The sequence below is a fragment of the Salvelinus fontinalis genome, chromosome 18 (assembly GCF_029448725.1).
Source record: "Salvelinus fontinalis isolate EN_2023a chromosome 18, ASM2944872v1, whole genome shotgun sequence".
In the NCBI taxonomy this organism is placed as follows: domain Eukaryota; kingdom Metazoa; phylum Chordata; class Actinopteri; order Salmoniformes; family Salmonidae; genus Salvelinus; species Salvelinus fontinalis.
The window spans coordinates 26,505,878-26,529,934 of record NC_074682.1 but is presented as its reverse complement, the minus strand read 5'-3'; the positions used below and the strand labels follow the sequence as shown (position 1 = coordinate 26,529,934).

Below are 24,057 nucleotides of genomic sequence, written 5' to 3'. Positions count from 1 at the left end.
CTCAATCTAGCCCGGCCAGTGCGGGGAGGTGGAATAACCCGCACCGGGCTATGCACACGTACAGGAGACACCGTGCGCTCTTCCGCATAACACGGTGTCTGCCCGTACTCCCGCTCTCCACGGTAAGCATGGGAAGTGGGCGCAGGTTTCCTACCTGCCTTCGCCACACTACCCTTTAGCCCCCCCCCCCCCCCCCAATAAATTTTTGGGATTTCTTCTCGGGTTTCCGTGCTAGCCGCGTACCTTCATAACGCCGGTTCCTCTCTCCGGTTGCCTCTGCTCTCCTAGCTGCCTCCAGCTGTTCCCATGGGAGGCGATCCTTTCCAACCTTAGCCCAGGGTCCTTTACCGTTCATAATTTCCTCCCATGTCCAGGAGTCCTGTGTAGTGGGCCGCTGCTGCTGCCCGTAGCCACGCTGCTTGGTCCGAGTTAGGTTGGTGGTTCTGTAACGGCAATCTAAGTTGCCCTCCTCCTCAGACGAGGAGAGGCGAGAAGGATCGGAGGACCAATGTGCAGCGTGGTAAGTTTCCATAATTTAATGACATGAAAACTAGACAAGAATACAAAACGACAAACGTACTAACCGTCACAGTCCCGTGTGTCACAAACACTGACACAGGAGACAACCACCCACAAATCCCCAACACAAAACAAGCCACCTATATATGATTCTCAATCAGGGACAACAATTGACAGCTGCCTCTGATTGAGAACCATATTAGGCTGAACACAGAAACAGACAAACTAGACACACAACATAGAATGCCCACCCAGCTCACGTCCTGACCAACACTAAAACAAGCACAACACATAAGAACTCTGGTCAGGACGTTACAGGTTAAATCAAGGTTTATCTTTTAATCTTGTTGCACCAAATTGTAAACCTAGTTTTAAATTAATCCTAGTTAAATTAAATCCTTATTCTAATCTCAGTTTGGTTTTCACTTTAAACCTAGATTAATTTTAAGCCTGTTGCTCAATAAAAAAAATCATATGAACTTAGATTGTAGGTTAATTCTGAACTGCCACTTGAAGTGGTTTAACTGATAAAATGGCAGCATATCTACCGTGGAGAGACCAAAACGACAGAGTTCCTCAGAAAGTAATTAGAGACAGGTTGAATCCTGTTTTATGATAATGATGAGTTTTCAAGGAGATACTGCTTCTCCAAGGACTCTGTAATGCAACTGGAAAGAAAGGTTGCACCAACCATTAAGCATGGGAGTGATAGGAATGCGGCTGTATGTCACGACTTCCGCCGAAGTCGGCCCTTCTCCTTGTTCGGGTGGTGTTCGGCGGTCGACGTCACCGGCTTTCTAGTCACCACCGGGGTCCCCAATTTACGTCTAGAGTCTGGAGGGCGTTTATGGAACGCCTGGGGATCTCGGTCAGCCTTCCCTCAGGTTTCCACCCCGAGAGCAACGGGCAGGTGGAAAGAGTAAACCAGGATGTGGGTAGGTTTCTGAGGTCCTATTGCCAGGACCGGCCGGGGGAGTGGGCAGCTTACATCCCCTGGGCCGAGATGGCCCAAAACTCCCTCCGCCACTCCTCTACCAACCTATCACCTTTTCAGTGTGTGCTAGGTTACCAGCCGGTCCTGGCACCATGGCATCAGAGCCAGATTGACGCTCCTGCGGTGGATGAATGGTTTCGGCACTCAGAGGAGACTTGGAACGCTGCCCACGTACGGCTACAACGTGCCATCAGGAGACAAAAAGCGAGTGCCGACCGCCACCGCAGTGAGGCCCCGGTGTATGCACCGGGGGATCGGGTCTGGCTCTCGACCCGAAACCTACCCCTTCACCTGCCCTGCCGGAAACTGGGTCCGCGGTTTGTGGGGCCATTTAAAGTCCTGAGGAGATTGAATGAGGTTTGTTATAGGTTACAACTCCCCCCTGATTACCGTATTAACCCCTCGTTCCATGTGTCTCTCCTCAGGCCGGTGGTGGCTGGTCCGCTCCAGCAGTCTGAGGTGCGGGAGGTTCCTCCGCCCCCTCTTGACATCGAGGGGGTCCCGGCGTATAGCGTAAGAACCATCATGGATTCTAGGCGTCGGGCGAGGGGCCTTCAGTACCTCGTGGAGTGGGAGGGGTACGGTCCGGAGGAGAGATGCTGGGTACCGGTGGAGGACATTCTAGATCCATCTATGTTACAAGAGTTTCACCGTCTCCACCCAGATCGCCCTGCACCTCGTCCTCCGGGTCGTCCTCGAGGCCGGTGTCGTCGCGCTGCTGGAGCCGCGCGTCAAGGGGGGGGTACTGTCACGACTTCCGCCGAAGTCGGCCCTTCTCCTTGTTCGGGTGGTGTTCGGCGGTCGACGTCACCGGCTTTCTAGTCACCACCGATCCATTTTTCTGTTTCGTTTTGTTTTGTCTGCATAATTACACACCTGGTTTCAAATCCCCTATTATGTTCCCTATTTAACCCTCTGGCTTTCATTTCTGTTTTGTCCGTGATTGTTGGTTACGTTAGTGGTTGTTGTTATTTCTTATTATTCCCTTTGTGGAATTTTGCTGTGATTTTGAGTAAACGTTTTGTGTTTCGCTCAACACCTGTGTCCTGCATCTGACTCTGCTACTTCGCTGCACACAACCCTGACACTGTACCCCCACTTCTTCAGCTTCTGGTGGCCCTGTGGTTCTATGCAACTGGATGTTTCCAGATGGTGGATGGGGAACCATCTGCAGGAATGTAGTCAGAGTGTCCAGTGCTATTACCGGTCTGAACAATCAGCACGGAAGGTTCAATCCTACAGAGGAAACAGCAGCTGGATTTTACAGGAGAGCTAGATTCCCAGGTGTATTAGAGGCAATAGACTGTACACACATTCCTATTCCCAACCCTGGTGGTGAGAATGGAGAACTATTCCGTAATCGGAAAGGTTACTGCTCCATCAATGTGCAGGCTGTCTGTGATGACAAAGGTCAGCTCACCAACATCATAGCTAGATGGCCCATGACAGCAGAATATTTGTCAATAGTCATCTGTGTGCAATGCTGGAAAGGGGGGCATATGAAGGCCACCTACTAGGTGACAATTGCTATGCCTGTTGTGGGTACCTTATGACTCCCCTTTTAAACCCCCAGACACCTGAAGAGAGAGAATACAACACCTCTCATATCCTGGCAAGGGGTCTCATTGAGAGTTTTGGAGTGTGGAAAAAAGATTTCCCTGCCTAAAGGAGGGGCTCCGCACAAAGACGGACACTACATTGACGATCAGTATTGCAGTGGCGGTTCTGCATAACTCTGTCAAGAGAGAGACAAGAAGACGAGCTATCTGAAGAGGCTAAGGAGGACTTACCTGAGGAGAATGAAGAAGATGGCCAGGTGCAACATGCTGCCAATGCAAATGGGAATGTTGTGAGGATAACCTTGATTGAGAACCATTTTGCAGCCTAAGGTGTGTATAATGTAACATTGGTAACATGTAAAAAGCAAAATTATATTTTGATCGACACGTACAATCTGTATTCAAATGTATTATTAAGACTTTGTTATTCTCAATACCATACAGGGTGGAACTGGAAGCACCAGAACACAAGAGTGGGAACAAGACTGGAGGACACCAAATTGCTTGGGAAAGCATTATTTTCATAAATAATTGCTTGAATAAATAAACAGATCACCATTCTTTACACAGTAGGCATTTGATTCCCTGAAGGAGTTTGTTTCTGAATTTGCAGTAGCTCTTTTTGTAAATTCAGGACCTCAATCTGCAGTAGATTTCTCTCTCTCTCTCCTTCTCCAAAACATTAATATGTACTTGGTTCATGTCAGTTCTGGGGTGTTTGATTGGCCTGTCTGCTGTTTTTGCTGCTGGCGCAAGATCCAGGCACTGCTGTTTATCTATGGCACAGGGTGTCAGCTCAACTAAAGGAAAGAAAATTAAGAAAATTAACTCATTATTAGTAGGCTATTTACGCGCCCATGTTGTACATGCTGTAACGGGCCTGATAACGGTAACATTGTAGTGAAGTTAGTTAACATTAGTTTTAACGTGCATTATAGCCATTGATATTTACTAGTTATTTATTCTCACTAAATATTGGTGGGTCGAGTTGTCCGTCGTCATCATAGGGGTTAAGGAGCGAGGAAAACTGCTGGGGAATCATCTCGCATTACTTCTGGGAGAGAGGATCGTTTCCTTTGGACGGAGGCCCCCCTCCGGTCTGAAATAGCCCCCGCCTCTCCTCTTCTGCATCCCATTTGGCTTTTGCTTTTACGTTTTTCCAGCACGCCTTCATCTGATTTGGGTCCCTCTTCACTTTAATCCGTGTCGATCCATTAAATCTGTTGCAAAAAAATGGCCCAGGTGTCTTCCTTCTTTTAGACAGTCATGTTGTCTGTCTTTTATCCTCCAGTACGTTACTAAATTCCTCCATCACAAATAATAAATGCCTAAATAAGTAATAACAATAATACATTATAATGTATGCTAGCTAGCTTTGTTTATAAACTAGTTAGCTACAGTAGCTAACGTTAGCTAACGAATGAGATATCTGTCTAGTACTGGTAAATAAAGGATTTTATTTCAAGTCAGCCAACCCACAAGAACCTTTCACGGTGGAGTTGCAGTAGTTCTAACGTTACATTGTTATTATTTTATCAAGGAACAGCAACTTGGCCTCATTTGTCAAGTAGGCTAGCTACTTTCAACTCACAAAATATCTCATATATTGGTGTAACATGTCACTAATCATAGTTTAAAACCGTTAATCATAGATTTACTGATCCAGATTTAAAATGAAGTGGTGCAACATCTCTGATTAATTATAAACCTAGATTTACAAAACCTAGATTAGCTCTAATCCTAGATCTATTTAAACCATGTTGGTGCAACCCAGCCATGGTGCCATTTTATCATTTTACCACCTCAAGTGGCAGTTTAGAATTAATCTCCAATCTATGTTTATATATATTTTTTAATTCATTGAGCAACAGGCTTAAAATTAATTTAGGTTTAAAGTGAAATCTAAATTTAGATAAGAGGAAGCATTTAATTTAACAAGGATTCATTTAAAACTAGGTTTAAAATTTGGTGCAACAAGATGAACTGCCACTGTGGGAGTAGAAGCTGTAGAAAACTATGATGATGTATACAAGCTTTTAGAGATGATCCACTGGGCACACACTGGTTGAATCAACGTTGTTTTCATGTCATTTCAATGAAATTATGTTGAATTGACGTCTCTGCCCAGTGGGGATCATGTCAATTTCATGGAATGTCCCTCCTCCTTGCATCCATAGCACTGTCTATGAATTTAAGTGTATGTAGTTACCTGGCCCCATCCCTCATCTTACCTGACAAAGTGGCAGGATCAGGCTGTTGAAAATATAGATTGTGCCTTTAAAAATGTATGGATCCTGATTTTGCCTCTTTCAGAAATGGCATCCATGGCATTAGAATGTTAATCCAGAGAAATATGAAAGGTGTATTTGATGACATTGTCACTGCCGTCAAAGGAAGTGGACAAAAGCGCAGCGTCGTGAGCGTACATTTTCCCTTTATTTAAAATGACGCCAACAAAACAATTAACCATACAAAACGACCGTGAAGCTTAAGGGCTATAGTGCCACATACAAAGACAACCACCCACACTGAAAGGAGGGAAAAGGGGCTACCTAAGCATGGTTCCCAATCAGAGACAACGATAGACAGCTGTCCCTGATTGAGAACCATACCCGGCCAAAACATAGAAATAAAGAAACATAGAAAAACACAACATAGAATGCCCACCCCAAATCACACCCTGACCAAACCAAATAGAGACATAAAAAGGCTCTCTAAGGTCAGGGCGTGACAGACATTATGTGCTTACATTTCCTTAAAATAAATGTTCTCAATGTGACAGATGAATAAAGGATCAACATACTCCTTGATGGTGGAAATGATATTGTATTCCAAATAATAGGCTAGTTATCATGATAAATCAGTATTTGAAATCTCCTGTATTTTTCCATGCCGGGTAAGATACCAATTCAGGCATAGAGCTCTCTCACCGCCACAATGATTCCATCAATAGGAAAACTGAGGTTGGAAAAGAAAACAAATAACAAAACACTTGGGAATAATATGTTTGTGTGTACTCTATCCCTAGCGCAGATATCCCGAGAATGCAGATCAATAGCCATGACAAATTGGTGGACATGATGATGGGCCAAATAAGAAAAATAGAATAGGTTGTTATCAATAAACGTACAGAACGTTCGATTTGCCTTCTGGGGGGCAAGGAGACCCCCAGCTCCGCTAAAACCATTGACAACTGCATGCGATTTTCAAGGGATTTCCAACGAAATGTTAACTGCACGGCAGGAAATGCAAACGTGTAGTTTATTCAAGGTTTAAAAAGGCTTCTAAAGTTTGTAATTTCCATTTCAAATTTCAGACTTGATTTGCCCTAACGAAAAATGTATTAACCCCAACAAAAAAAAGATTAGATTATTCAAATTCTAATGTTAGAATAAATTAAACAATCAAGGTCTTTAAAAACTTGTTGGACAGTACATACAAATGTATGATCTTCATTTCAGCCAGTTTGCTACAGCAGGAAAATTATCCTACAGCAACAGGAAATGTGAATTATTATCTGGATTATAATTCATGGATTTTTTGTTGTTGGGGTTAATACATTTTTCGTTAGGGCAAATCAAGTCTGAAATTTGAAATGGAAATTACAAACTTTAGAAGCCTTTTTAACCATGAATAAACTACACGTTTGCATTTCCTGCCGTGCAGGTTAATTCTCAGCAACTAAAGACTGATAAAATGTAGATCATACATCTGTAAGAATGAAATGCCTTTATGTTGTCTGACGGAGAAAGACATAAATGCATTTTATGGAGAGAAAAAAAATGAAAACATTTGGAGGTTATTCTTTTACATGGTGTCATAGAAGATACACTGCATGACCAAAAGTATGTAGACACCTGCTTGTCAAACATCTCATTCCAAAATCATGGGCATTAATATGGAGTTGGTCCCCCCTTTGCTACTATAACAGCCTCTCCTCTTCTGGGAAGACTTTCCACTAGATGTTGGAACATTTGCTGTGGGGATTTGCTTCCATTCAGCCACAAGAGCATTAGTGAGGTCGGGCACTGATGTTGGGTGATTAGGCCTGGCTCTCAGTCGACATTCCAATTCATCCCAAAGGTGTTTGATGGGGTTGAGGTCAGGGCTCTGTGCAGGCCAGTCAAGTTCTTCTACACCGATCTCGACAAAACATTTCTGTGTGGACCTCAATTTGTGCACGGGGGCATTGTCATGCTGAAACAGGAAAGGGCCTTCCCCAAACTGTTGCCACAAAGTTGGAAGCACAGAATCATCCATGAAAAACAGCCCCAGACCATTATTCCTCCTCCACCAAACTTCAGAGGTAGCACTGTGCATTGAGGCAGGTAGCGTTCTCCTGGCATCCACCAAACCCAGATTCGTCCGTCGGACTGCCAGATGGTGAAGCGTGATTCATCACTCCAGAGAACGCGTTTCCACTGCTCCAGAATCCAATGGCGGCTAGATTTACATCACTCCAGCCGACGCTTGGCATTGCGTATGGTGATCTTAGGCTTGAATCTCCCAACGAACAGTTATTGTGCTGATATTGCTTCCAGAGTCAGTTTGGACCTCGGCAGTGAGTGTTGCAACCGAGGACAGGCGATTTTTACGCGCTACGCGCTTCAGCTCTCGGCGGTCCGGTTCTGTGTGTGGCTGAAATAGACAAATCAACTAATTTGAAGGGGTGTCCACATACTTTTGTATTTATAGTGTCTTTTGGTCTATAAACATATATATTTCAAATTGTGTTAATATAGCCTAACATTGGCTGTGGGAGAAAACATCTAATGGGATTTAACTTAAATCGTTCCATATCGCTACAGTATGTTCCTCTTACACGTGGCGCAGTGTAGGCTGCCTTTACGCACCACAACCATTTATGCCTATGATTAGCAATAACTAGAAACATAACATTTGCAGATGGATAAAATAACTTTAAACGACTGAAACATTTTGAAACTATACTCCTCAGACATTAAGACCTGGCGGTGTAGGGAGATTTAAATTATGTAACCTGTAGCCTTGAAATGTGATAAAGTGCTGGACTTAGCCCTCAGAATGGAGCTTTGGGTCGTAAATCTAATTCAAGTCGGTGAAGGTATCTGACAAGAGCAAAGTTGTAGCCAGAAATATTTTAGTTCTTCATTGGGGCTCGGTGAACTTTTAAATGTCTTGGGTTTGGACTGATGTCTTCTCTCACCCGTTATGGGCAGTATCGACTGTGATTTTGGGACTCCTCTTGCGGTCACAGCAGAGAGGGTCCTGGGACATCCGAGCCTGTTTTGTGCAACTGAAGGGCAAGACCGCCATAGTTACTGGAGCTAACACAGGTAACGGTTTTGCATGGGCTAAATTCTTGCTTGAGTTGTTTCGCTTGGAATGGTTTATCGAATTAGAATCAATAACAATATCCTCCAGCAGTTACACGCTGCACATACAAACATATTAACCAACTGGAAATACAACAACAACTTTTTATAAGTCAGAATTGGCAATTACTCTTGACAATTTTTACTTCTCAAAATGAAACAGCTTTTCCACACAGCAGTCAAAGGGAAATCTTTTTTAATTTATACATACTGTAATACCAACAAAACAAATCCAATGATGACTTCCAGTAAGCATTCCCTTTAAGTGTCAAATTAAGTAATTCAACTTTTCCATTCCAATCATTGTGCATTTCTCTCACTTGAACCTCTCACCCTCAAAGTGTCTCAAATAGACTTCAGAATGTAGTTAATTATATGCTTTTGGAATCCCTCTTTAAAGAAGTGAAGAAAGAAAACTAATTCCAGAGAGAGAGAGTGTAAATGGAGGGTTCTCTCTCTATCTGAGAAATCCTCATCCGCTTGACATTTCTCTGGGAAAAGTTATTTAATGTAAAAGGGTTCCTACTCATGCTATTTACATAAACAATTGGACCAATATGTCTTCCAGCAGTGCATGTCAGTTAGCCAGAGCTAAGACCTGCACACTCTCATGTGAAGGAAACTTCTGTGTTTTACAGCTCTAGCTTATAGCCTGATCAATGCTAAACCTCAAACAAATACACCTTGACCTTGTGGAACTTGGGGACACACTCTTTTCACTCCACTTTGATACAGCTATGATCGGAAGTAGCAGGTTAGGAGAGAAAGCCTTTTTTCTATACCTAACCCTTTTCATAACGTTAACCTAATTCTCCTAATCTGCTATGAATAAGTAACTTCTGGTCATAGCGCAATCAAAGTGGCATGAAAATAGTATTTCTCGTCGATCTTCAGTCTTTTGAACTGGATATAGGGGTTACTAGATGTAGACCATTTACTGTTTGACACAATTCCTTTGGACTGCCATGTCCATGAACTTTGCACACAGACGTGCACACATAGACACACTCACACAAATTACAGGCAGACAGAGTGACATACATACAGACAGACAGAGTGACAGACAGACATAGTGACAGACAGACAGACAGACAGACAGACAGACAGACAGACAGACAGACAGACAGACAGACAGACAGACAGACAGACTCACACATACTGTACAAGCAGCTCTGTTAGATTGCTCTCCTGAGTGTCTTTTTCACTAATCATCGCTCTCCCTCTACTTTACCTTCCCCTGTCAAGTTTCAAATCAAATCAAGTTTATTTTATATAGCCCTTCGTACATCAGCTAATATCTCGAAGTGCTGTACAGAAACCCAGCCTAAAACCCCAAACAGCAAGCAATGCAGGTGTAGAAGCACAGCGGCTAGGAAAAATTCCCTAGAAAGGCCAAAACTTAGGAAGAAACTTAGAGAGGAACCAGGCTATGAGGGGTGGCCAGTCCTCTTCTGGCTGTGCCGGGTGGAGATTATAACAGAACATGGCCAAGATGTTCAAATGTTCATAAATGACAAGCATGGTCAAATAATAATCAGGAGTAAATGTCAGTTGGCTTTTCATAGCCGATCATTAAGAGTATCTCTACCGCTCCTGCAGTCTCTAGAGAGTTGAAAACAGCAGGTCTGGGACAGGTAGCACGTCCGGTGGACAGGTCAGGGTTCCATAGCCGCAGGCAGAACAGTTGAAACTGGAACAGCAGCAAGGCCAGGTGGACTGGGGACAGCAAGGAGTCATCATTCCCGGTAGTCCTGACGCATGGTCCTAGGGCTCAGGTCCTCCGAGAGAGAGAAAGAAAGAGAGAAGGAGAGAATTAGAGAGAGCATACTTAAATTCACACAGGACACCGGATAAGACAGGAGAAGTACTCCAGATATAACCAACTGACCCTAGCCCCCCAACACATAAACTACTGCAGCATAAATACTGGAGGCTGAGACAGGAGGGGTCAGGAGACACTGTGGCCCATCCGATGATACCCCCCGGACAGGGCCAAACAGGAAGGATATAACCCACCCACTTTGCCAAAGCACAGCCCCCACACCACTAGAGGGATATCATCAACCACCAACTTGCCATCCTGAGACAAGGCCGAGTATAGCCCACAAAGATCTCCACCACAGCACAAACCAAGGGGGGGCGCCAACCCAGACAGGAAGATCACGTCAGTAACTCAAACGACTCAAGTGACGCACCCCTCCTAGGGACGGCATGAAAGAGCACCAGTAAGCCAGTGACTCAGCCCCTGTAATAGGGTTAGAGGCAGAGAATCCCAGTGGAGAGAGGGGAACCGGCCAGGCAGAGACAGCAAGGGCAGTTCGTTGCTCCAGAGCCTTTCCGTTCACTTTCACACTCCTGGCCAGACTACACTCAATCATATGACCTACTGAAGAGATAAGTCTTTAGTAAAGACTTGAAGGTTGAGACCGAGTCTGCGTCTCTCACATGGGTAGGCAGACTATTCCATAAAAATGGAGATCAATAGGAGAAAGCCCTGCCTCCAGCTGTTTGCTTAGAAATTCTAGGGACAATTAGGAGGCCTGCGTCTTGTGACCGTGGGCCTGACTGTCTTTCTGTCTCGCTTTCTCTCTCAACCACTTTCACTCTCTCTTTCTCTTATTCTCCTTCTTGTTCTTTCTCTCACTATATCTCTTTCATCCTCTTCTCTCTTCTCCTCTCTCCCACTCCCTCAGGGATAGGGAAGTTCATTGCCCTAGACTTTGCCCGGCGCGGGGCTCGTGTTATCATGGCGTGCCGGAGCGAGGCGCGCGGGAGGGCCGCCCTGCAGGAGATCCGGAAGAGGAGCGGGAACGCCAACGTGCACCTGCGCCTGGTGGACACCTCGTCCCTGGCGTCGGTGAGGGCGTTTGTAGAGGGCGTCCTGCGAGAGGAGAAGGAGCTCCACATCCTGGTCAACAACGCTGGGGCTTCAGGTGGGTAGCTTCAGGTCAAGATTCAAAGACAATTAGGCTGGAATCCACACTGAATATCACTGTGTTCACTACTGTTTCACTTAAAACAATAGACAATAGTGACACAGCTCCACATCCTGGTCAACAAACCTTCAGTTGGGCACCACGTCCAGAGTCAGCCTGGAATCCACACTGAATATCGCAATATTTTTACTATTCACCTGAAGCGGAACAATAATGAAACAGAGCGATATGCAGGGTGGATTCCAGGTTATGTGGATTCCAGGCTATGAGACAGTCAACCAGGGGTGGACGTTAACGGCCATAATACTAGTGTGACCCGGGGCTTCTAGTCGCCATCAGGCTGGACGGGAGTTAATGTAAGTCTTCAGGGCCCAGTTTTTCAAACGTTATCTGGTCGGATTTCGGCAATTGGACAGGATTAAATGCATAGAAAAATTTATAAAATAGAATGGGCGTATCATTGACTTGAATGGGGACACCCATACTATTCATTCTAACTCTGTGCATTTAATCCTATCCAATAGGCAAAATCCACATAGATAACTTTTGAAAAACTGGGCCCAGGTCTTAGGCAAGGTTACTTGTCACGAAAGCGTGGTTCAATGAACCAAAGCACGCATCTGTATCCAATGACGAAGTCCACAAGAGGAACAGCATTGCTTGTTTGATAAAAAAAGTACTAACAATTACAATTTTTGGCTGACAAATGACTATATTTTTGGGGGGAAATTTTGTTTTCTATTGTTTTTTCACAGCACCCCACAAACAACACAAAAACAAAACACATTCCCCAAGGTGATCAACATATGGTTTCCAAATTTTGTCAAACACTTCCGGTTCTTGTTTAATTTTATAATATACAAAATATAATATACAAAATAATATACAATATACGAAATAATATACAAAATATACAAAACAGTATGTAGCTAGATAGTTCAGCCCTCCAGTTTGTTATTTAGGGTGGGTATGAGGCTTTCCAACTGATCGCCAATATTTACATTTCTCAACAGATACAGTGCCTTGCAAAAGTATTCACCCCCTTGGCATTTTTTCTATTTTGTTTCATTACAACCTGTAATTTAAATTGATTTTTATTTGGATTTCATATAATGGACATACACAAAATAGTCCAAATTGGTGAAGTGAAAAAAAGAACTTGTTTCAAAAAATTAAAAACGGAAAAGTGGTGCGTGCATGTGTATTCACCCCCTTTGTTATGAAGCCCCTAAATAAGATCTGGTGCGACCATTTACTTTCAGAAGTAAAATAATTAGTTAAATAAAGTCCACCTGTGTGCAATCTAAGTGTCACATGATCTGTCACATGATCTCAGTAGATGTTCTGTAGATGTTCTGTCCTGTTCTGAAAGGCCCCCGAGTCTGAAACACGACTAAGTAAGTGGCACCACCAAGCAAGTGGCACCATAAAGACCAAGGAGCTCTCCAAACAGGTCAGGGACAAAGTTGTGGAGAAGTACAGATCAGGGTTGGGTTATAAAAAAATATCTGAATCTTTGAACATCCCACAGAGCACCATTAAATCCATTATTAAAAAATTGAAAGAATATGGCACCACAACAAACCTGCCAAGATAGGGCCGCCCACCAAAACCCACGGACCAGGCAAGGAGGGCATTAATCAGAGAGGCAACAAAGAGACCAAAGACAACCCTGAAGGAGCTGCAAAGCTCCACAGCGGAGATTGGAGTATCTGTCCATAGGACCACTTTAAAGTGTACACTCCACAGAGTTGGGCTTTTACAGGAGAATGGCCAGAAATAAGCCATTGCTTAAGAAAAAAATAAGCAAACACGTTTGGTGTTCGCCAAAAGGCATGTGGGAGACTCCCCAAACATATGGAAGAAGGTACTCTGGTTAGATGAGACTAAAATGTAGCTTTTTGGCCATCAAGGAAAATGCTATGTCTGGCGCAAACCCAACACTTCTCATCACCCCGAGAACACCATCTCCACAGTGAAGCATGGTGGTGGCTGAATCATGCTGTGGGGATGTTTTCATTGGCAGGGACTGGGAAACTGGTCAGAATTTAAGGAGTGATGGATGGCGCTAAATACAGGGAAATTCTTGAGGCTGGGACGGAGGTTCACCTTCCAACAGGACAATGACCCTAAGCATACTGCTAAAGCAACACTCGAGTGGTATAAAGGGAAACATTGGCCTAGTCATAGCCTAGCCTAGTCAAAGCCCAGACCTCCATCCAATTCAGAATCTGTGGTATAACTTAAAGATTGCTGTATACCAGCGGAACCCATCCAACTTGAAGGAGCTGGAGCAGTTTTGCCTTGAAGAATGGGCAAAAATCCCAGTATTTAGATGTGCCAGGCTCATAGAGACATACCCCAAGAGACTTGCAGTTGTAATTGCTGCAAAATGTGGCTCTACAAAGTATTGACTTTGGGGGGTGAATAGTTATGCACTCTCAAGTTTCAGTTTTTTTGTCTTATTTCTTGGAAAAATGCCAAGGGGGATGAATACTTTCGCAAGCCACTGTATAATCGTGGAGATGGATGGATATAAATTCCTAGACACAATGAAATGATAGCACACACGTTATCCCAAAATGGTGTCAGTTTGTCACAGGACCACAGCATACGGTGCTTTTTGCATCTCCAACAGAGATGTGACATTTCTGGGTGCATTACATGCATTCTGGCAGGAGTGTAGTAACTCATATGAATTATCTTAAAATGCAGTAATTAATGTCTTAGGTCAAAGGAGCAGGTATTAACATTTTCACATATCTGTGACCAATGGTTCTCCTCAATGTCTTCCTTAACATCTGTTTCCCATTGTTTCCTTATAGGTTCTGAACCACCAGGTAGAGTTTCAATCAACCCTTGATTTAACTTGATTGAATGAGAGCAGAGATCCATCATAATGCACATGTTCAAAATTTATGGTGCCACTTTGGAACCAGGACTTAAAGGTGTATAGGGTATTTCTTTATAGGGTAAATATAAAACAGTCAATTTGATTATTTTCATTCCAAATTAAGTTGGAGAACAGGCCATTTATTTAACTTAAAAAGTTGGATGGAACATAAACTGACAGGGCCTGGAATAAATACGTCAACCTTAGTAATATATACATTTTTATTATGTTAACCCTACCTAACATAGAAATAGGGAGAGATCTCCATCTCTGAACATCAGATTCAATCTAATCTATTAAAGGAAAATAATTGATTGTATATGCTTCTTCCAGACTGCATGGTATCAGTACACCCAGGTATTTCATGTCTTTGTCCATTTCCACCTGAATGTACTTTCTAAGCTTGAGAAGTCATCATTAGAAATGGGCTTTATTTTAGTTTTCTCCCAATTCACTTTGAATCCTGATATAGCACCATGTGTGTCCAACAGTTGTAAAACAAATGACAGAGATGTTGGAGAGGAACATTCAATATGCCTGTGGATGAGAGGGCACATGAGACATTGCTTCAGTTAGTCATGTCAGGAGAGAGTTGACAATGGTAGTGGTCATCACCTCTTAATCAGGGAACAGGAGGGGACTTAGCTGGAAATACAAATAGCAGGTACATTCCATTACAGCTGTGCCATCGTAGGTTCAAACAACAAGTTTATCCATGACGTTAAACACAGACTACGCATCTCGCCCACATCAAAGTAGCCCAAGAAACGTTTCTGAATTAAGCCCTGATCATCCCCATACCTGATGATAACTGACAACTGCAAGCAGACTGGTGGCACTATAGGTCCCAGAGTGGGGGGGTAATTTTTACCCCCTGGGGCCCAGAGTTTTTGCTTATCTGTTAACCTAACCAGGAAAACTCTGGACCCTATAAGGTATGTCAGTGATTAATCAGTTGTAAAAAGGTTTTATAAGGGCTATGATGGGACCAGTTTTTTCTAATCAGGTCACATGAAACTGAAAAAAACCTCCAGCAACCTTATACTTGGACTAGATTAGGAGGTGGATTCTTCTACCTAGAGACAGAGACAACAACTGATAGACAATAGAATTCACAGGACTGAGCTTGCTTTATGCATGTTTGCGTCATGCAAGGCCTGTTCAACTGTAGGCCTTATAAAAAATTTACTCAAGTCTGTCATCACTATTATGTTGATTGATTAATTCCAGTGAAAAATGTGTTACCCTGACCAGATGAACAGGGTGCATAGGCTGTATGCAGCTGCTATTGTTAGTAGCCTACAGTTGATCAGACTGAAAAATGGTCTCGTTTTCATCCCATACAGCATGTCAGATCTCTAATGTTTAGGTGTAGCCTAGGCTGCTGTAACATTTATGTAATGAGTTTCTGCTTGTGTCTGTCTGGAGTGGTTGCATTATCATCTTTGCTAAATAAATACCGGAGGAAAGTGGAAAGCATACTTGAGCACAAGCGAACAAATGCGCTGCATCAACCTCTCTTTAATCTAACTTTTAATGGATGATGCGATGGAAGCTATCAAATCTTTCTGAATTGATTTCGACATCCCAAAGATGACAGTAGAAAGTTCCATATGTTCAACAAGTAATGTGCAATTACCACAAGCTCCTTGTAGTTGCACTTGTTAGCGGAACTTTCCCTCTTGTCTTGTCCTCTAAAAACCAATTCTTGCATACCCAAAAACGCAGTGGTGTTGATAAGCTGCTTGAGAACATCCCTGTTTCTTCTTACTTTCTGGTTGTGTTGCGCATTTTGAATATGCAGACCTTCATCATGATAGATGCAGCTTCTTCCCAGAAGCTTGAATCTGATGTGGGCATTTATATGCTCCCTGCTTTTGTTTTGCCGTTTAGCTGAACGATCGATGTTCTTCATGTCACTGTACCCTTCTTTCGCTCAAGGCTCAGACTTTCCAAAAAGCAGGCAAGGCCAGCAGTACAGGCGGCTTGATGAAAAGCTCCCTGTTAACCAGCTATACTTTTGATACCAGTTGGTATTGATGAAAAGCTCCTTGTAAGCCAGCTATACTTTTGATACCAGGTGGTATTAAACGCCCTCACCTTTTCATCCTTCTTCATGAAACTGATCTCAGGCAGAGGTCGACCCTCGGTTTTAATTTGCATCTTTTCCGTGTACCCCAGAGAATGAAAGTGGTTCTTCAACAAAAAGTCAACAAAATTTGCAGTAGCGTTGCTGGTGAAAATTGCACACTGGAGTTGGTAGCTAGTTAGCTACTGCTACTTGCTACTGAAGTTAGCAAGGCAAATTGAAATAAATTGCGATAACTGGACACAAAATAGAGTTCTAAAACCAAGAAAACTATTTATAATCTACCTCCTCCGTCTCCTGTAATTTTAAGAAACTAATTTGAATTGAATAATATATCCAATTAATTCTCAACTACCACTTTTCAATCTATATCCAATAACGTCACCAACTCATCAAGCTTCTCAACACATAAACTCAGCAAAAAAGGAAGCGTCCTCTCACTGTCCACTATGAACATAACAAGATTCAACAACTGAGACATAAACTGAACAAGTTCCACAGACATGTGACTAACAGAAATTGAATAATGTGTCCCTGAACAAAGGGGTGGTCAAAATCAAAAGTAACAGTCAGTATCTTGTGTGGCCACCAGCTGCATTAAGTACTGCAGTGCATCTCCTCCTGATGGACTGCACCAGATTAGCCAGTTCTTACTGTGAGATGTTTCCTCACTCTTCCACCAAGGCACCTGCAAGTTCCCGGACATTTCTGGGGGTAATGGCCCTAGCCCTCACCCTCCGATCCAACAGGTCCCAGACGTGCTCAATGGGATTGAGATACAGGCTCTTCGCTGGCCATGGCAGAACACTGACATTCCTGTCTTGCAGGAAATCACGCACAGAACGAGCAGTATGGCTGGTGGCATTGTCATGCTGGAGCGTCATGTCAGGATGAGCCTGCAGGAAGAGTACCACATGAGGGAGGAGGATGTCTTCCCTGTAACGCACAGCATTGAGATTGCCTGCAATGACAACAAGCTCAGTCCGATGATGCTGTGACACACCGCCCCAGACCATGATGGACCCTCCACCTCCATATCGATCCCGCTCCAGAGTACAGGCCTCGGTGTAACGCTCATTCCTTCGATGATAAACAGGAATCCGACCATCCCCCCTGGTGAGACAAAACCGCGACTCGTCAGTGAAGAGCACTTATTTCCAATCCTGTCTGATCCAGCGACTGTGGGTTTGTGCCCATAGGCGCCGTTGTTGCCGGTGATGTCTGGTGAGGACCTGCCTTACAACAGGCCTTCAAGCCCTCAGTCCAGGCTCTCTCAGCCTATTGGGGTCAGTCTGAGCACTGATGGAGGGTTTGTGCGTTCCTGTCGTAACTCAGGCAGTTGTTGTTGCCATCTTGTACCTGTCCCACAGGTGTTATGTTCGGCTGTACTGATCCTGTGCAGGTGTTGTTACACGTGGTCTGCCACTGCGAGGACAATCAACTGTCCGCCCTGTCGCCCTGTAGCGCTGTCTTAGGCGTCTCACAGTACGGACATTGCAATTTATTGCCCTGGCCACATCTGCAGTCCTCATGCCTCCTTGCGGCATGCCTAAGGCACGTTCACGCAGATGAGCAGGGACCCTGGGAATCTTTCTTTTGGTGTTTTTCAGAGTCAGTAGAAAGGCCTCTTTAGTGTCCAAAGTTTTCATAACTTTCATAATTGCCTACTGTCTGTAAGCTGTTAGTGTCTTAACAACCCTTCCACAGGTGCATGTTCATTAATTGTTTATGGTTCATTGTTACAAGCATGGGAAACAGTGTTTAAACCCTTTACAATGAAGATCTGTGTTATTTGGATTTTTACGAATTATCTTTGAAAGACCGGGTCCTGAAAAAGGGACGTTTCTTTTTTTGCTGAGTTTAGAACCCCCCCCCCATCATGCTTTGCAGCTTAACCCCAATACAACACACTAGGTTCATTCTCTGATCCTAATCCTATGGTTGAATGGACAACATGTCAGTACATACTATAAAAGCTTTGATTGGTTGGAGGTCGTCCTCCGGAAGTGGTCATAATTAGCATGTAGGTCTATGGCAACGACTGTGCTACAAAACTATGCGGAAGTGGTCAAGTCCATATCCATTTTTCTAACACAGGGTTGCTACAGTTATTGTTATTTGTGGATGTAATCATCCTTTTTTGTAAAAAATGTTGTCCTGGCCAGTATGATAGGTATACGTGTACCTCTTGTTTTCCTTAAGCCAAAAGAAGGGAATAGGTTTTCCCTCTCAGGGTCAATAGCAAGAGGAAAACAACATAAAAAGCACTTGCCATCACTGTGTTAATTAAGAATAAAATTAATTCGATTATTTAGGCATTATGCATCATTATAATATATTAAAAAGATAAATCAATTTAAATGAATGGAAACAGATGCAGGCCTATAACCACTTGGGTAGCCTACAGTTCCATCGAACTGCATACAACCACATGTGGTGCGCACTCCTTTTAAACCACCTGGGGGACTGAGCGGGCGGATTACTAGAACAGGTTAGTATAGTGACTTTAATGACATGAATGCAAATTCCGTTCTACTCGGCATCAGTAGAGCCAAAGCGGGTGCAATTTATTCACTTGATTTTTCAGTTTAACGGCTACATGTTCAGTTGGCCTAGCTACATTTCTTGTACATTCCCACCTTGTGATTCAGTTAATTAATTAATTTCCATACCATTTTCCAACAAAGAGCTGTAAATAATTATTGAAAGGTGCATAATTGTGGGCTTCGCACACATAGCGGGATTGTTTTTCTCTTTCTTTTATAAACTCTGTAATTGCCCATGTTTCTTCAACGTTCATTCAACCAATTCATTAACATTATCAATTGTACTAAAAGGATAATCGACACATGATAATATAATGTTTCCCAGGAGAGAGAGACCAATGGAAATAAAAGTACTAAGTGCTTACAATTTCAGCGTCTTATGCGGTTTGACATTTGATCTCTCCCAGTCTTTTTTCCCGTATGGGCCATTTCAATTATTTCCACCCACTCAGGCCTTTATAGCCTATTGGCTGGGAAGCATTCAAAAATAATTGTCCAGATCATAGCAATCATCACGTTGTCTTGTTCACTTGTCAGTTTGTTACTTAAATTAATTCCTATTCATTACCTATTCAGTATTTAGTATTGTATTAGGATCCCCATTAGTTACTGCTAAAGCAGCAGCTACTCTTCCTGGGGTCCACACAAAACATGACATAATACAGACCATGAATAGACAAGTACATCCCAAGGACAGAACTACATACATTAAAAATAAGAATACACGGTTTCACACATTGATGCCTTTATGCCTACTGAATGCAAGTGCAACACATGAAAATGGAAACGCCACAACAAGGAAGTACGTTGCAAGTAGGCTGACACTTCCCCTGACGTGAATATAGCAACCTTGTTACGCAAAATTCTACTGACATGAATTAAGCTACCTTGTTTCTATAGTTACTGTCCATAATGCGTATCCTGGGGTAAAGTACTAAACCTATTACTATTGTGAATGTTTGTCCTTGACGCTGTGTCTATTTGGGCTACGGTTTGCAACATACACATCATTTGTGGTGTGTGTGTGTGTGTGTGTGTGTGTGTGTGTGTGTGTGTGTGTGTGTGTGTGTGTGTGTGTGTGTGTGTGTGTGTGTGTGTGTGTGTGTGTGCCTTATCATCTAGGTTTGGTTATATTGTGTCTGTTCACAGGCCTGCCTGGAGATATCACCTCAGATGGTCTGGAGGTGTCCTTCGCTACCAATCATGTGGGTCCTTTCCTCCTCACCAACCTGCTTCTGGGTAAGACACCACATATCTTCTGGGTAAGACACCACATATCTTCTGGGTAAGACAACACATATCTTCTGGATAAGAATATCCCAATTGAAAGAGGTGATTCAGCCCAGCTTGAACAAAAGGAAATTCTTACACTTCAAAAACATTCTTTATGTACTGAACAAAAATATAAACGCGACATGCAACAATTTCAACGATTTTACTGAGTTAAAATTCATATAAGGAAATCAGTCAATTGAAATAAACTCATTAGGCCCTAATCTATGGATTTCACATGAATGGGAGCCAGGCCCACTTGGGAGCAAGGCTGAAGCCAATCAGAATGAGTTTTTCCTGACAAAAGAGCTTTATTATAGACAGAAATACTACTCAGTTTCATCAGCTGTCCTGGTGGCTGGTCTCAGACGATCCCGCTGATGAAGAAGCCGGATGTGGAGGTCCTAGGCTGGCGTGGTTACAAGTGGTCTGTGGTTGTAAGGCCGGTTGAAAGTACTTCCAAATTCTCTAAAACAACATTGGTAGAGAAATTAACATAAAATGATCTGGCAACAGTTCTGGTGGACATTCCTGCAATCAGCATGCCAATTGCATGCTCCCTCAAAACTTGAGACACCTTTGGCGTTGTGTTGTGTGACAAAACTGCACATTTTAGAGTGGCTTTTTAATTGTCCCCAGGACAATAAGTATCATAACAAAAAAGTCTGAAGTCACAAATGCTCATATTCCTGCCATCTTTCTGAGCGATACAAAATGAATCTGTAATTAATGATCATGCGTAATGATCAGTGTAATGATCATGCTGTTTAATTAATCAGCTTCTTCGGGTGGATGGATCATCTTGGAAAAGGAGAAATGCTCACTAACAGGGATGTAAACAAATTTGTGCACAAAATTTGAGAGAAATACGTTTTTGTGGGTATGGAACATTTCTGGGATCTTTCATTTCAGCTCATGAAACATGGGACCGACACCTTACATGTTGCGTTTATATTTTTTCCTGGAGAGTCACCCATTAAAGTGTCATGGCCCGGTAAGGAATGTTTTTTCATGCTACATTCCACACCTTACATTGTATTACTGTATGTACTTCACCTCCCACATCTCTCCCCTGCTCCTTTCTTTCCCTTGCTCCCTCCCCACCTCCCATCCCTTCCTCACTTCCTCCTTCCCTTCCCTCCCCTCCCCCTCCATCCCTACCCCTCTCTCTCTCTCTCTCTCTCCCTCTATCCTCTCCCCCCTGTCCCTCCCCTCTCTCCTTACCTCTGTCCAGACCTGCTAAAGCGATCGGCGCCGGCGCGCATCGTCAACGTGTCATCTGTGAACCACTGGAGGGGCGTGGTCAACTTTTCACACTTCAAGGGCGAGAACCTGGCCTACACCATGGACAGCGTGTACAACCACACCAAGCTGCACAACATCATCTGCACTAACGAGCTGGCGCGAAGGCTACAAGGCACAGGTGGGTAGGAATGCCTCAGCAAGTTTTCATAAAGCGTCTCAGAGTAGGAGTGCTGATCTAGGATCAGTTTTGGCATTAGATCATAATGAATAAGATTACATGGACAGGGAGTACCTGATCCTATATCAACAAGCCTACTCTGAAATGGTTTTGGAATAAGGGCCCTGGTTCCATTTAGCTTGTACACAATTGCTCTCTCCTGGCTGGCCCCTTACCCCACAGTTGAATCTCATTCATAGCACGTCTGATACTGATTTGGCTATATGACCGGCGTGTATATTGGTAATGTTTGGAAAAGTGCTACAGTCCTTGTTTAGAACACATAGTATAGCCATAAGCTCTTTCGCTGCTGCTAAAACAACTGTATAAGTGCATAAGTAACATTATACAATGAGCATCATTCCTGAGGGGCCTAACGGGGAACGTGGTTATATAACGAAAGTTAGGCACCAAATATCTTCTGTGCAGCTGTAGATGGAGTTTCCCTGTGTGAGTCAAACTTCCCATGGAATCAGATTCAGGGATAGCAACGCAGGGTAATGGAGGGATAGGGGTAAGGGCTTTAGTGTGGTTTATAATGTGTTATTGTGTGTGTGTGTGTGTGTGCGCGTGTGTGTGTGTGTGTGTGTGTGTGTGTGTGTGTGTGTGTGTGTGTGTGTGTGTGTGTGTGTGTGTGTGTGTGTGTGTGTGTGTGTGTGTGTGTGTGTGTGTGTGTGTGTCTCTCACAGGGGTGACAGCCAACTCCCTCCACCCTGGGGTGGTGATGACAGAAGTGATGAGACACTATAACTTCCTGGTTCGGTTCCTATTCAACCTGATTGGAATCTTTTTCTTCAAGGTGAAAACTTTGTATCATAACACTCTGGTGAAAATTAGAAGGAAAAAAATGTTTTTAACACTATTTTACAGTCCTGTTTCATGTAAGCAGTTAACAGTGGAACATTTCTGGTGACCCTGTTCCCAGGTCTGTTTGTGTTGTCTTGCCAACTTCTATGGTCATAATAAGACAGCAGAAACATCTGTGACCAGGCTAACTTTCTGGTTCTTAGAGCTCTATTCAATCTGTATCACTGAACCGGCACAGATTGTGCGGTTGACATTTAAAGGTAATTTCACAAAATCTCTTTAGCAGATGTCTCTGAGTAAACATGGCAATTGTGTAAATGTTCTGAGCTCCAAGTTAAGGGACACTCCCCTTCCTGGCATTACTCAAAGAAACAAAGTCCCGACAAAGATATCTACTAGCACTCAATGTGCTTACACATTGTTGTCTCTTTTATGCAGAGGTGGTTAATGTTTATGCTCTCACCCACTTCTCCCATCTCTGTCCACAAAGTCTTCTGAAGAAGGGGCAGTGAGCACCATCTACTGTGCTGTCGCCGAGGAGATGGAGGGAATAACAGGAAAGTACATTGACAGCGACTGTTCCCTGGTCCTCCCCGCCCCTCTGGCCAGAGACCCCGCACTCGCAGTCAAGGACTTTGAGTTCTGCGAGAGATTGACATCCAAGCTCTGAATAATTACCAGAACGATACGGAGAGAGAGAGAAAGAGAGAGGCTAGTTTGCAGTGGGGTCAAATTCCTTTTGAACTCCATTTTCCCTTATTACGAAGGATTAATAAAAAAATGCAGGGTCAAATATGTCTATAAATTCTGTTTCTATTTTAAGTGTATTATTCAATAACAGACTATATAAAATACAGTTGAAGTCGGATGTTTACATACACTTAGGTTGGAGTAATTAAAACTCGTTTTTCAACCACTCCACAAATTTCTTGTTAACAAACTATAGTTTTGGCAGGTCGGTTAGGACATCTACTTTGTGCATGACACAAGTAATTTTTCCAACAATTGTTTACAGACAAATTATTTCACTTATAATTCACTGTGTCACAATTCCAGTGGGTCAGAAGTTTACATACACTAAGTTGACTGTGCCTTTAAACAGCTTGGAAAATTCTAGAAAATGATGTAAAGGCTTTAGAGGCTTCTGATAGGCTAATTGACATAATTTGAGTCAATTGAAGGTGTACTTGTGGATGTATTTCAAGGCCTATTTTCAAACTCAGTGCCTCTTTGCTTGACATCATGGGAAAATCAAAATAAATCAGCCAAGACCTCAGAAAAAAATTGTAGACCACAATTCTGGTTCATCCTTGGGAGCAATTTCCAAACGCCTGAAGGTACCACGTTCATCTGTACAAACAACAGTACACAGCTGTCATACCGCTCAGTAAGGAGACACATTCTGTCTCCTAGAGATGAACGTACTTTGGTGTGAAAAGTGCAAATCAATCCCAGAACAACAGCAAAGGACCGTGTGAAGATGCTGGAGGAAACAGGTATAAAAATATCTATATCCACAGTAAAACGAGTCCTGTATTTTTGAGTATTTTTTTTATTTCACCTTTATTTAACCAGGTAGGCTAGTTGAAAACAAGGTCTCATTTGCAACTGCGACCTGGCCAAGAT

The 24,057-nt window shown here is 43.2% G+C and overlaps 1 protein-coding gene across 1 annotated transcript; it reads left to right on the top strand.

Moving 5' to 3' along the window:
- Positions 1–8,100: 8,100 nt before the first annotated feature.
- zgc:64106 (uncharacterized protein LOC393348 homolog) lies at positions 8,101–23,224 on the top strand. Its single transcript, XM_055868809.1, has 6 exons — positions 8,101–8,387; positions 11,120–11,359; positions 20,040–20,129; positions 21,397–21,585; positions 22,314–22,423; positions 22,922–23,224. Exons 1-6 carry the CDS (start codon positions 8,225–8,227, stop codon positions 23,099–23,101), a joined length of 972 nt encoding a protein of 323 aa, XP_055724784.1. The 5' UTR covers positions 8,101–8,224; the 3' UTR covers positions 23,102–23,224.
- Positions 23,225–24,057: the final 833 nt, after the last annotated feature.

What these genes read in the sequence shown, in the direction of transcription:
- zgc:64106 (XM_055868809.1), top strand. Translation starts at nt 8,225, where the DNA reads ATGTCTTGGGTTTGGACTGATGTCTTCTCTCACCCGTTATGGGCAGTA. An exon ending in CAACAACGCTGGGGCTTCAG is followed by an intron (nt 11,360 to 20,039) that starts GTGGGTAGCTTC and finishes GTCTGTTCACAG; the next exon opens with GCCTGCCTGGAGATATCACC. An exon ending in TTGGAATCTTTTTCTTCAAG is followed by an intron (nt 22,424 to 22,921) that starts GTGAAAACTTTG and finishes CTGTCCACAAAG; the next exon opens with TCTTCTGAAGAAGGGGCAGT.